The sequence below is a fragment of the Malus sylvestris genome, chromosome 9 (genome assembly GCF_916048215.2).
Source record: "Malus sylvestris chromosome 9, drMalSylv7.2, whole genome shotgun sequence".
Taxonomy (NCBI): Eukaryota; Viridiplantae; Streptophyta; class Magnoliopsida; order Rosales; family Rosaceae; genus Malus; species Malus sylvestris.
The window spans coordinates 24,718,187-24,731,904 of NC_062268.1; the positions used below are offsets into that span (position 1 = coordinate 24,718,187).

The 13,718-nt window shown below is 46.6% G+C and overlaps 1 protein-coding gene across 1 annotated transcript; it reads left to right on the forward strand.

The window, feature by feature from the left end:
• Positions 1-3,789: 3,789 nt before the first annotated feature.
• On the forward strand, positions 3,790-8,683 carry LOC126633902 (uncharacterized). The gene is made up of 4 exons (XM_050304433.1): positions 3,790-4,231; positions 4,355-5,181; positions 5,650-7,728; positions 7,813-8,683. The coding sequence occupies exons 1-4, from the start codon at positions 3,790-3,792 to the stop codon at positions 8,671-8,673; spliced, it is 4,209 nt and encodes a 1,402-aa protein (XP_050160390.1). The 3' UTR covers positions 8,674-8,683.
• Positions 8,684-13,718: the final 5,035 nt, after the last annotated feature.

Consider the following 13,718-nt stretch of genomic DNA (forward strand, 5'->3'; position numbering starts at 1 on the left):
AAGGGTGGTGAATCGGCACGTGCAGCCCACAACGCCTAGTAAGTCAACCCAAGAATTTGAGGGTCAAAACAGGTTCACTGTCCTCAGGCAGATGCGACATCTTATCGAGTTCTTCATCTCGGACTCTTTCTGCTGAGTTGACTGTGCATGCTGCATTCTTCTCTGCTTGTTTCTTCAGGTAGATATGGCAGCCTCTCGAGTTCCTCAGTTCGGACTCCTTCTGCTGAGTTGACCGTGGAGACCGCATTCTTCTCTGCTTGTTCCTTCTGCACCTTGTCTCCACATGCTGCAAGGTATCATTTTCACTTGCCTTATCTGTTCTTCAGGCAGATGTGGCAGCTTCTTTGAAAGTACAGCAGCAGTGGAAGGTGAGTACTCGAGAGCAGTGCTAGGTAGGCAATCAGGGAAGGGTTCCAAGTAGTCGGTTCCTTACCCGAGTTTGAGTGGAAGTTCCGGCATATTGTTTTCTTTATCCTTGTCTTTGTAGGTAAGAACAAGGACAAAGGAAAGGACAGGGAGAACGCATGATATGAGATACTCTTGCTTTCTACCCTGGTGATATGAGATACTTTTGCTTTGGAGTCATTGGCTTGCAGAGGTACCCCAAGGAATAAGGAACACTGGGTAACTCAAGAGGCTTCGTTGGGAAGGCATCCTCAGAGATGAAGAAAGGTTCTGTATGTCTGCCTTGCTATGGAGGGTGAAGATGGACAGTTATAGGAAGTTCTTTAACACCTGTAGATGTACTATTCTTTCACTCGTGTCGGCAACCGTTGGATGATTGAACAGTATACTTCACGTGTTTTCTCCTTCACCGAAAATCTTCGACAAATTGCCCGTGATTTTTGCCAAGCTGAGTGTGCATGTGACAGGTGTTGACGCGGCTGAAAAAAAAAAAGATGGCGCCTCTTCGATAACTGGGATCGGCGCTTCGACAAATTACCCGTGATTTCCGCAAAGCTGAGTTTGCGTGTGATGGGTGATGACGTGGCTGAAAAAAAAAAGATGGCGCCTCTTCGATAACTGGGATCGGCGCTTCGACAAATTACCCGTGATTTCCGCAAAGCTGAGTTTGCGTGTGATGGGTGATGACGTGGCTGAAAAAGACTAGCGCCTCTTCGATATCTGGGATCGGTGTTTCGACAAATTGCCCGTGATTTTCGCAAAGCTGAGTTTGCGTGTGACGGGTGCCGACGCGTCTGGAAAAGCAAGATGCTTCTCCGATTTCTGAGCTTGCCTCTTCGATTTTTGAATGGCCTCTTCGAATTCTGAGCTCGCCTCTTCGATCTCTGAAATCCCATCGAGTGCTGATTTTTTTTATAGAGGCACGCTGTTCGTTTCAAAGCACACTTGAATTTTCGCTTGTGAAAACTCCCTTCTTGCACTTCTAAGATCTTGATTTGTCCGATCTCTTCTTTCTTCAATACTTTGAAAATGTCTGGACCCTCCGACCGTCGTTTTGACTTGAATCTTGGTGACGAGGCAGTCCCGCCTTCTCCAGACAACATATGGCGCCCATCCTTCATATCCCTTACTGGTCCTCTTACCGTTGGGGATTCGGTGATGAAGAATGATATGACCGCTGCGGTGGTGGCCCGGAACCTTGTCACTCCCAAAGATAGCAGACTGCTTTCCAAGCGGTCTGATGAGTTGGCTGTTAAGGAGTCTCTGGCCCTTAGTGTGCAGTGCGCGGGCTCCGTGTCCAACATGGCCCAACGCCTATTTGCTCGAACCCGTCAAGTTGAATCGTTGGCGGCTGAAGTGATGAGTCTCAAACAGGAGATTAGGGGGCTCAAGCATGAGAATAAACAGTTGCACAAGCTCGCACACAACTATGCCACCAACATGAAAAGGAAAATTGACCAGATGCAGGAATCTGATGGTCAGATTTTACTTGATCATCGGAGGTTTGTGGGTTTGTTCCAACAACATTTGCCTTCGTCTTCTGGGGCTGTACCACGCAGTGAAGCTCCGAATGATCAACCTCCGATACCTCTTCCTTCTGTGGCCCCGCCGACCGCCGAAGCTCCGCCTGCGCAACCTTTGTGAAGGCTCACTCTCTCTCGTTTGATTTATGTATATTTGCAATTTATCAAAAAAAATTAATAAATGAGCTTTATTTCTCTTGGTGTCTATGCACCTCTCTTTTTTTTTTTTTTTTTTTTTTTTTTTTCAGATAATTTGCAATTCATTGAATAAAGAATTTTCACGTCACATTTCCACATGCCAGTAATCTGGTCTTAGGTTTTACAAAACATAGATACCCATCCGGAGATTCAAGTAAAAAAAATTTCACTGATACAATGGGTGAATACCAAAGAAAAATGTGTGACACCATGATCTTCAGACCATCCACACCAATCTTGTTTAGGAAGCTTAGGGGAAAATGAAACCTCAATCTCAAACTTCTCAGGGGCAACATCTACAGCTCCGTCTTGCTGGGGTGTAAAGCCACCCGTTTGATACGGTGCAGGAAAATCTTCGTCCATTCGCTTTGCAGAATTCATCTAGATAAAGTCATGTGTTGGGGGTCGATGAGAGGCCCTTCATCTGCCTCATCCCGTCCTTCCATGTGAACAATATTAACATCAAGAGGGAGAAATTATTCCATCTCAAACATACAGCTAAAGCTGTATGTCCTTTGTTTTCTCCCCAAATATGCTAATTGCTGGTGGGCAAATATGGGCGTTAAAGCTTTTCCAGCTTTAACAAAAGGTTTTGCTGCTGCATGCGAGTATCATCATTCACTGCAAACCAGGCGTTTGCCAACCGGGCAGGACTTGACATGCTGGACTGCCTCATTCCGTCCTTCCATGTGAATAATATTAACATCAAGAGGGGGAAATTATTCCATCTCAAACATACAGCTAAAGCTGTATGTCCTTTGTTTTCTCCCCAAATATGCCGTTTGCTGGCAGGTAAGTATGGGCGTTTTAAGGCTTCTCCAGCTTTAACAAAAGATTGCTGCATGTAAGTATCATCATTTCGTGGTATGTGCACTGTAACGTTGGTCTGTTTTGGGTGTGTATAAGTAAGCCTTCCTGTGAGGCTTTTAGACAAGCACTTGATCCTTATTCCATTCCCATCGGCTTGAAAATTTTAACCTATCAAGTGTAGTTTTGTCTATTTGCCCAGAAGCTTGCTGCTTCATATTTGCGCAGGTTTGCCTGTTTCTCTGGACACCACAACTACACAACAGTTTCACAGCCAACTGCGCAGCCACTGCATTCTCGCTGCATTTTACCGCCACTGCAAAACCATTGCACAACCATCGTCTTTGCTGTACTGCCTTTGTCATCCTTCCTGGTTGCTGCACTGCCTCACGTCCTTCCTGGTCGCTGCATTGCCTCACGCCCTTCCTGGTTGCTGCACTGCCTTTGTCATCCTTGCTGGTCGCCGCACCTGGGCTCACAGCGATCTCTCTTTCGAGTTACAGGCCGGGGAGGGATAGGTCCAGGCTCTTTTTAAGGTGAGGGTCTTTCTTAGATCGTGCATACATATGTATACGTATGTGGAACGTGATTATCTACCACTGCGCTGATACATGTATATATCTATATATACATATTTTATTTGCTTGTTTGTCCCTTCGCCTGCATGTATATACATATATATATATATATGTTTTTTTTTTTTTTTTTTTTTTTTTTTTTTTGCTTGTTTGTTCCGTTAGCTGCATGCATATATATATATACATATATATGCCCAATTTTGTGAATGTCGGCCCTCCGGAAAAGACGATCCAATGCGACCTGAGCATCTTTTGTGATCCCACGCTGTAACCCCGATATGAAAGCTTACTCATATGCTGCAAAGTTCCCTAGGAGGAGATTGCAAAACCTTGATGCTTGTCTAAATCAGCCCGGGTGCCTTAGATCTTGGGGAGACACTGTGTTCGCTGAACTTTTCCAGCCGGGTGCGGGAATAGAGAATGGCTCTGCTCGCGAACAGGCAGGCCTCAGTGAGCTTGAGAACCAGTTGGCTGAGGAAAGGAAGACCAGACTGAAACAGGAGACTAGAGCCTTTGCAGCTGTTTCTCATCAGTCTTCAGCATCATCATTCCGGGAACGAGGAGCCCAGAAAACTGTTGCAGAGAAGAAACCACCTTTGGCTCCTCCAAGAACGAGGCTACCTCTGCGAAGACTTTCCAACTTCCCGCCCCCTACCATCATCTGCTTTACCGAGAAGAATCTCCATTGTTGTCAGACCTCCAACAGCAACAACGCAACAGGTTCTTCAGCCTAAGAGACGCGTCTCCATTGCCAACTATCTCCCTGAGCCAAGCTCTCACATGACAACACCTCATCCGCCCCTCTGCTTCTCTGTCCAACCGTGACGGACCATCGTTCGCAAGGGGATCCACGAAGGGCACGGTACTCAGGGAAACATCCAGCGTCTCACCACTGCAGTGTGTTTTCAAAAAATTTGCGCAGACCTTTGCTGGGTTTACTGTCGATCAGCAGGGTTGCCGCTTCCAAAGCTTCTGACGTATTGTCAAACTTGGAAAAGGCTTTCAGCTTCACAACCTGTCTAGCTTTATCTTTTCCTGCGCTGCAACAGTTCGGGCGGACGAAGAGCGTGACGGAGCGGTCGAGCAAGTACTTGAAGGAGGCTCTGTACCTGAGGCTGTTCAAAGACGGCGGCTCCGAGGTGAGCGTTCGGCAGCAGCTCAATGAAGTCCTCAAGGGCCGCAAGAGAGTTTACAAATGGGAGGTCGGCGACACTCTCAAGAAGCTTCGCGAACGCAAGCTTTACTACCCTGCTCTCAAGCTCTCGGAAGCTATGGATAGAAGAGGAATGAACAAGACAGTCAGTGATCAGGCAATACATCTTGATCTTGTTGCTAAAGTTCGGGGTATTCCTGCTGCAGAAAGTTATTTCATTGATCTTCCTTTAACCTCCATGCCTTATAACAGTCTTATGACCCTTTACACAAAGACTGGAAAGCCGGATAAGATCCCAGCCATCGTACAAGAAATGAAGGCCTGTAATGTCATGCCTGATTCTTATTCATACAATGTCTGGATGCGGGCACTGGCTGCTGTTAACGATATTTCAGGGGCTGAAATGCGTCGGAGAGAGGAAGAAGGGACGACTGTGGTGGTGAAGCAGCTGACTCAGCATGGTGGTTACGAAGAGAGAGTTCGAGATGACAACGGAAGTTGGAAACAGGAGCCAAGCGTGCATGCATATATATATTTTATTTGCCCGTTGGTCTTGTCCTCCGCATGCATATATATATACTATTTGTTTGTTTGTCCTGCTGCATGCATATATATATATATGTTTGCTTGTCCCATCACTTGTCATCTTCATGCATATATGTGTGTGTATATATATATATATATATATATATGCATTTGTTCCTTTGGTGTGGCGTCTCCTTCACTGATGGATTTCTTTGTCGTAATGCTAGGGATCTTTAATTACGAAGCTTTCAGAGGCGTGGTGTTTGGAGTGCACAAGGCGTGAGCATATTTGTGCCTTCTGCTGCCTAGGGTTTGCGCGAAGGACTGCAGCGGAGTTTCGTTGTGTAGTGCCTTTTGCTGTCGCTTGGAAGGACTGTCTCATAGCCACCTGCTTTGCCGTGTTGCTGCTGATTTATTTATTTATTTTTTTTTTTTTTTCGAGGTCATGGTATTTTTTAAGTGCTTTAAGGGCGGCACCCTTACCATTCTTGCCCAGGCCGGTGACTTGCAAGACAGAGGAACGACGTTGAAGCTTTACGAGCCACTGACCGGTCCTAAAGCGCTTGCTCTTCCCGCGAAAGATAACTCCATGCATATTAAGTCGTGGTCTTCCGAAGTATCTTGGGAGGTGGTGGATTCTGTCCAAGCATATACGAAGAAGAAGGCGCGCATCTCGAAGATTCTTATCTTGAATCCGTCGCACCATGCCGATGACAATCATTCGGCCTCATTTAAGCTTCTTGGTGATCACATCCGCATCGGAGCCAAGGCTTGGAATGGTACCTTGTCTACTGCTGGAGAGGTCGTTTTTGATGAGTTTTATTGGGAGTGGCTCGAAGATGTTTTAAGCCGATCTAAGGATGTGCTCACTAAGGTGGACCTTTACCACGCTGTGTATGCGTCTTTGTTTAGTTACGATCGCCATCCTTTCGTTATTCGTGCGTTCTTAGAGTGTTGGTGTTCGGCCACCAACACACTTCACACAGCGCAAGGGGAGATGTCAATTTCACTTTGGGATCTTCACAGGATAGGAGGTTTGCCGATCCAAGGCAAGTTTTACGACGAGGTTGTTCCCAGCGCAGAGGACCTTTCTCTTTGCAATAACCGAGGATTGCCTGCCAGTTGCCGCTATTTGTTTTGGGCGTATCACAGACTTTTCCAGGATGCTCGAGGTAAATCAGGCGTGAGGATTTCCTCATGGATCCGATTCTGGTACTGGGAGGCCATGAGGTATAAGAAGCCTTTGAAGAGAATTGGTCGTAACAAGACCACTAGGCCAAAGGGCGACTCAGACCCGTCCGGTGTTATTGGCGCAACCAGGCGTCGCTCTTCTGACGAGTTGAGAGCATTTGAGGATCTCGGCATAGCACCAGAGCATGTGGAGGAGTCTTACCTGGCTGCTTTCTTAGCTTGTTGGCTTTGTAAATTTGTTTTCCCCGCAGGCGACGTCAACTTAGTTCGCCCTGGAGTTTTCAAAGTTGCTAGCAAGATGGCTGCAGGTGAATCTTTTAGCCTCGCTATTCCGGTCTTAGCCAGCATTTACAACGGCTTGAGCATGGTTTCTGACTCGGCAAGCACTGAAGATCGTGCTGCGGTGCTTCCTTACCACTATGTGTATGGTTGGTTGGGTGAATATTTTGGCACTCATTTTTCTCTGTCGACTCTGGATAAGTCAAGACCTTCCTCATCGACTGGAGCCAAGCTAGGGCCTTTGATGACGAAGTATTCTGGTGTGCTCTCCGCGAAGAGCCTTGACGATTTGCAAGCGCGAGCGCTATTTAAGAGTTGTGAAGATTTGAGGATGGACCCCTTAGCGAGAGTTGGCTCGGTGCGGCGAGGCATCGTAGACAACTCGCATCTCCGCTTCTCGGACTTGTCTTATCTTATAAGCCTTCGCTCGGGGTTTGTTTCTTTGCGGCAAGAAGACCGATGTATCATCCAGTCATATAGCCCCCACCGTTTCAGCAGGCAATTTGGTTTTGTCCAAAGCGAGCCAGGCAAGTTGAAGGAAAGGAACCCATCGGTATCCCTGCAAGCCGTGTACATGCATTGGGAGTCTTGTACCCGTTCATGCACAAATGCTGTTATTACGCTGCCGGCCAATGATGAGTTCAGAAGTAATCCAGTGACCCGTGTTTACGCACGTTGGTGGTCAAAGACACATTATGAGAACTCGGGGACGGCAAGTGGCGCCAATTCTTCTCACTTAAGTGATGATACGTCGAGAGAGGGTTGTCCTGTGGTTTCTATGCGAATGGTACTCCTTGATCGCGCGAGTGCGGCTCCCTTACAAGATAGACCTGTAGCTTTAACTCTTCAACGTCCATGCTTGTCTCCTCGACATCCGGATGCTTCTGAAGAGGTGGGGGATGAAGGTGACTCGCACGAAGATGGATTTATTTTGCAGCAGCGTCCACGAGTTTCAAACAAGCGACCACTTGAGGATGCTCAGGCTGACAGTGATGTCAATTTCCGTCACAAGAAGAAAGAAGTGTTTAGAACTCCTCAATTCGATGACCGTGAGCCATTTGAGAGAGATGTATATCCTTTATTTTCTCTCATGATTTCTTCTGCTTTTTTCGTTTTGACTTTTATTTCTAACATCTTTCTTTGTCTTCTTTAGGTTGGGCCTTCCCGTCATTTTGATTTGGCAACTGCAGATGTTTATTCCTATACGGAGATGCTATTTGCAGGTAACCTACCTACAGACGGGGATATCGGGGATCCTCCTGGTGTAGAGCTTGTTCCGAATCCGTCAAACTTCCCGAGTTTGCCACGTGTGGGTGGGGGTATGCAAGAACCCGTCATGCGTCCAACGCCTTTGCCAGCTAGCTCTGAGATCTCTTTGAGAGGACCGAATCTTAGCGGTACTGAGCGACTCATCCATCGCATAAGTCTTGGTGCAGCAATGGAGATCAAGGGCCATATTGAGGCGAGGATTTCTAAGTGTCCACTGGAAGACCTCCCGTTGCTTAATGAGGATTTGTCGAAGTTTGTTTCAGTGATTGACAACCTTAACGTTGATTCCTCCTCCTTGAAGATCAAGATTGCCGAACTTATGGCCGCCTCGACTGAATATTCTTCCTTGCGTGTTATTTCCTTAGAGAAGTTGAGTCCAGATGTCAGAGCTCATCAGCTAACCATGATAGACTCATCACTGGCTCAAGTCTGGTCATTTCAACAAGCTGTTTCAGGAGATTATCAAGCCACGGAGGCTTCGTTAACTTCTGTCCAAGGGCGTCTAGATGCATTGGCGCGAGAGCGAGAGCAGTTGGTAGTCGAGGCATCACAACTCGACAGCGTCCTCGCAGAGCAGGGAACTGTACTTTCTCAGTACCAAGAAGAGATTTCACGCCTAGAACGAGAGAAAAACACGACTATAGAGTTACCCGTCTTGTCTCCCACCGAGGTAGAGACTTTGAAGACCTTGGAAGGCTCGCTTGGAGATCGCCTTCGTAGTTTTAGAGACATAGTTTTCAAGTAATATTTCTTGTAATAAGGCCTTGGAGCCAACTTCTTCTTTCAAAGAAATAAAGCATTTATGTTCTTGAATTTGCTCCTCGATCCTCAAAGTGTTTACTTATTATTATTATTATTTCTTTTAGATGATGTGACTGTACTTGAAGTTTTGACACTTCGAGTTGCCTACGTACCCTTTGTTGAGGAGGGATCAAGTCATAACGTAGTTCAAAATACATTTATTATTATTTTTTTTTTTTTATATATATATATATATATATTTTTTTTTTTTTGCCGTTTGCAGTTTCAGCTCATGCAGACCAGGAGCGTTGTGCCATGCAATTTAGGCTCGTGCAGGCGATGAGCCTTGTGTCCTACAGTTTAGGCTCGTGCGGACAAGGAGCTGGAATTTGTTGCCTTTCAGGGGTAGTAGCGCTTCAAGAATCTACCGTTGATAGGGCCGATCTTCAAGCCGTCCTCCGCCATGATTAAGTAGGCGCCATTGGTGTAGACTTCTTGTACTACGTATGGTCCATCCCATTTTGACGTGAACTTGCTTTTTGTCTTGTGAGTTGTGATGATAGGCCTACGCAATGAAAGGACGAGATCTCCCATTTGAAAAGACCGAGGGAGAACTTTCTTGTTGAAGGCTTTAGAAAGTCGCGCTTGATAACACTCCAGGTGTTGCTGGGCTTCGAGTCTTTTCTCATCCAGTGCCTCCAGTTCTTGAAGACGTAGCTTTGCATTCTCTTCATCAGTCAAGCCTTCTTGTATAGCCATCCTTAGCGAGGGGATTTGACTTTCGAGCGGTAGAACAGCTTCTACGCCATATACAAGGGAATAAGGTGTGGCTTGGGTAGGCGTTCTATATGTTGTCCTGTATGCCCATAGGGCTTCGCCTATTCTTTCATGCCAGTCTTTCTTTGTTCTACCGATTACCTTCTTCAGGAGGTTGCACAATGTCTTGTTGAATGCTTCTGCAAGACCGTTGGCCGGAGCATGATACATGGAGGATTTGTGCTGCTTGAACCTGTATTTCTCGCAGAGCTCGTCCATGAGTCGGTTTGAGAACTGCTTTCCGTTGTCGGTGACAATGTAGCGCGGCACCCCATATCGATGGATGATATGTCCCTTGATGAAACAAACGACAGTTTCCTTCTTGACTTCCTTCAGGGGTATGGCCTCAGCCCACTTAGAGAAGTAATCTGTTGCAGCCAGGATGTAAGCCTCTCCTGTAGATGACTTTGGCGCAATTGGTCCTACGACATCCAATCCCCATGCATCGAACGGCCATGAAGTAGCTGTGGGGTGTAATGGTTCAGGCGGTTGATGTATGAAGTTGGCGTGAAATTGGCAGGCTTGGCACCTTTTGGCGTATTCTAGGCAGTCCTTTACCATGCTTGGCCAGTAATAACCCATTCTTTTGAGCTGGAAATGAAGCTTTGGTCCGGACTGGTGCGCTCCACATATTTCTGAGTGTGCTTCTTCCATGGCTTGATTGGCTTCTTCCTCGCCTAGGCATCTCAGAAGTACCCCTTCAAACGATCGCCGGTAGAGTGTTCCTTTGTAATAGAGGAAGCGGTGTGCTCGTCGACGTATTTCAGAGCGGTGTTTCGGATCATCTGGAAGCATTCCGTGCTCCAAGTAGTTGATCAGAGGCTGTCTCCACTCTTCAACGTTGACCGGAAGTATTGAAATAACGTTTGTATCACTTAATACCATTTCGGTGACAAGCGGGATTACCCATCTTTGGCAGACTGGCACGTTTGTAGCTTCGTCTTCTCCTAATGTCATGCTCGAGGCTAGGTTGGCGAGAGCGTCTGCCATTTGATTCTCTTTTCTTGGCACGTGTTCTAGTGTTACGGCCTCAAACCTTTGTAGCAACTGCGTTGCCAGCCGGAAGTATGGGACAAGGTCATCTTTCCTCACCTCATATTCAGTCAGGAGTTGATTAATTATGAGCTTGGAGTCGCCGTATATCTCAAGGGCTGCGATTTCCATGTTGATTGCCATTTGGAGCCCGAGGATCAGTGCTTGGTACTCAGCGACATTGTTGGAGCATAATTCGCTTAGCTGGAATGAATAAGGTAGTACTTGCCTTTGTGGCGACATGAATACTACTCCTGCCCCCGCTCCGTCTGCTCGTGCAGATCCGTCGAAGAACATCGTCCATGTCGGGAATATATCGATGCAGAACACCTCTTCGTCGGGCAAGTCGTCTGAGATTTTCCAATCGGCCGGGATTGGATGGTCAGCAAGGAAGTCTGCTAGCGCTTGTCCTTTGATGGCTTTAGCTGAGACGTAGATGATCTCGTATTGATTGAGAAGTAATGCCCATTTAGCTAGTCGCCCTGTCAAAACTGGCTTAGACATGACGTATTTGACCGGGTCAGCTTTAGCAACCAAGTGGATGGTGTAAGCATGCATGTAATGTCTGAGCTTCTGGATGGAAAACATCAAGGCTAGGCACATTTTTTCTATTGGGGAATAGTTCAATTCAGCGCCGGTAAGCGTTCGACTGAGGTAGTAGAGCGCTCCTTCTTTCTGGGCCTCGTTTTCCTGTGCCAAGAGTGCTCCAACTGAACTTTCCTGAGCAGCAATGTACAATATGAGCGGTTTCCCTGGTACAGGTGCCCCCAGGACAGGTGGACTTGATAAATACTTCTTTATGCTTTCAAAAGCATTGTTGCATGCTTTGTCCCATACGAACGGAACATCTTTCTTCATGAGTCGACTGAACGGTTGACAACGCCCTGCAAGGTTGGAGATGAAGCGTCTAATGAAGGCTAGCCGACCTTGTAGACTTTTCAACTCGTGCAGGTTTCTTGGCTCGGGCATGCTTTGAATGGCCTTAATCTTTGATTGGTCCACTTCAATGCCACGATGCTTGACGATGAAGCCAAGGAACTTTCCAGATGTGACGCCAAATGCACACTTTAATGGGTTCATCTTGAGGTTGTATTTTCGCAACCTTTCGAACACTACTCGCAAATCCTTCAAGTGATTTGATCTTTTCTTTGTCTTGACCACCACATCGTCTACATAGCATTCTACATTCTTATGTAGCATGTCATTGAAGATCTTCTGCATTGCGCGTTGATATGTAGCTCCAGCATTCTTCAGACCAAAGGGCATTACCTTGTAGCAGTAAATACCTTTTGGAGTGCGGAAGGCTGTTAGTTCCTCATCTTCAAGAGCCATGCGAATTTGATTGTATCCAGAAGAGCCGTCCATGAATGATAGTGCCTCATGGCCAGTGGTTGCGTCCACCATGATCTCAATGATTGGCAAGGGGAAGTCATCCTTCGGGCAAGCATTATTGAGGTCTCGAAAGTCCACGCAAACACGTATTTGTCCAGATTTCTTAAGGACTATGACGATGTTGGAGATCCACTTGGGGTATTGCACCTCTCGAATGAAGCCTGCTTCGATCAACTTGTCAATCTCGGCCTCGATTTGTGGGATGAGCTCGGATCGATAGCGTCTTTGAGTTTGCTTTACTGGTCGCGTTCCAGGCTTGACTGCAAGATGATGCACAGCAATGATAGGGTCGAGGCCGGGCATTTCCTTGTAGGTCCAAGCAAAGACGTCCTTGAACTCTAATAGCAGCTGGTAATACTTCTCTATCTCGCCTGCACTTAGTAATGCGCTTACGAAGATAGGCTTCGGTTCCTCACTTGTGCCTAAGTTGAGTTCTTTGAGATCGTCAACTGTGGCTTGCCCCCCATCTTCGAGTTGTGACGGTGCCGCAATGACATCTTCTTCGAGGCTTTCATCTTCTTCACCTTCTTGGATTGTGATGTGGAAGACGTCTTGGGCTTCTTCTTCGGTGTTAACCTCCCGAGCTAGTTGGCATGAAGATTGTCCAGTGTGAATGATAGTGCGCCTTTTCACTTTCAGTGATCCAACTGTGTCAACCTCCAATATTGCTTGGCGCTTCATTCTTGAAGGAATGGAACTTCGAACGCCATCCTTTTCTGCCAGGCGATCGATCTCTTCTACTTCTGGTGTCGTCTTTCTCCTTTTGGAAGGTTCTTTGGCTTCTCCAAGTCTTTCCATAACTGACTGTCGTGGAGGAAAGCTAGTCGTATTGCTTTGCTTTTTAGGTTTTGATAACCTTTTGAAAACAGAGCCTCGAGATACTAACGTGTTAAGCCTTTTGAAGACGGAAGTTTTGTTTTGACCGCCAATGAGTTTAGGTGCCGAAACTCTGGGCTTTGAACAATTCATTCTATCGAATACTGATGTCCGGGGGGCAGGTTGAGGCTTCTCTCTATCTTGTATAATGTGTACGCTGATGTGTTGGGCGCTAGCATTTTTTGCCTTGCTGGAGATTTTCACCGGTGCATTTGGTGTGAAGCCAAGCCCAGCTTTGTTGTTGCTAACCCCGTAACCATGCTTCTCTAACTTCTTCTGAGTTTTAGTGAGATCACGTTCGTTGTCTTTGACGGTGTTCAAATCATTCTTTCCCAAATTTGCAGAGGAGGTGAAGTTATACCCAGCTTTCGACATAAGTTTGTAGGCGTTTGGATCAAAACCTTCTTCGGTCCTTTTGGTTGGGAGAAAGCTTGGTTCTACCCCCTTTGGCAGGCATTTTATGAAGCCCTGTGATGGTTTTGCAACCTTAGTGTCGCCTAGCTGGGTCAGAGGCAAAACTGCATTCTTTTTTAGCAACTTTACATTATCTATGTGCCGCTGTGCATCGGCTTTGCTCGCTGCAGTTTCGAACGGGGATTGACCATTCTTTCTTCTCGAGGTCGGGATGTACCGGAAGACGGGTACGCTTGGTCCGTTTGAGGTCGTCCTACTTCCTCTGGTTGTTGCAGGTTTAGAAAGCTCGTCGTCATTTTTGCTTGAAGATGGCATAGCTTCTTCTTCTTGCTTCTTGGGCATAGCTTGCCACTCCTGTTTTTTAGGCGCTGCTTTGCTCATGGATTTAATCTCTTTTGGAAGAGTTTCGGGCACCGTGTCTTCATTTATGTAGAACTTGGCGTCTGTGAAATGTGATTCAGCTTCGGTGAATGGCTTGGTGTCGCCATAGATCACCTTCACTCGTTCTTGGTAAAATTT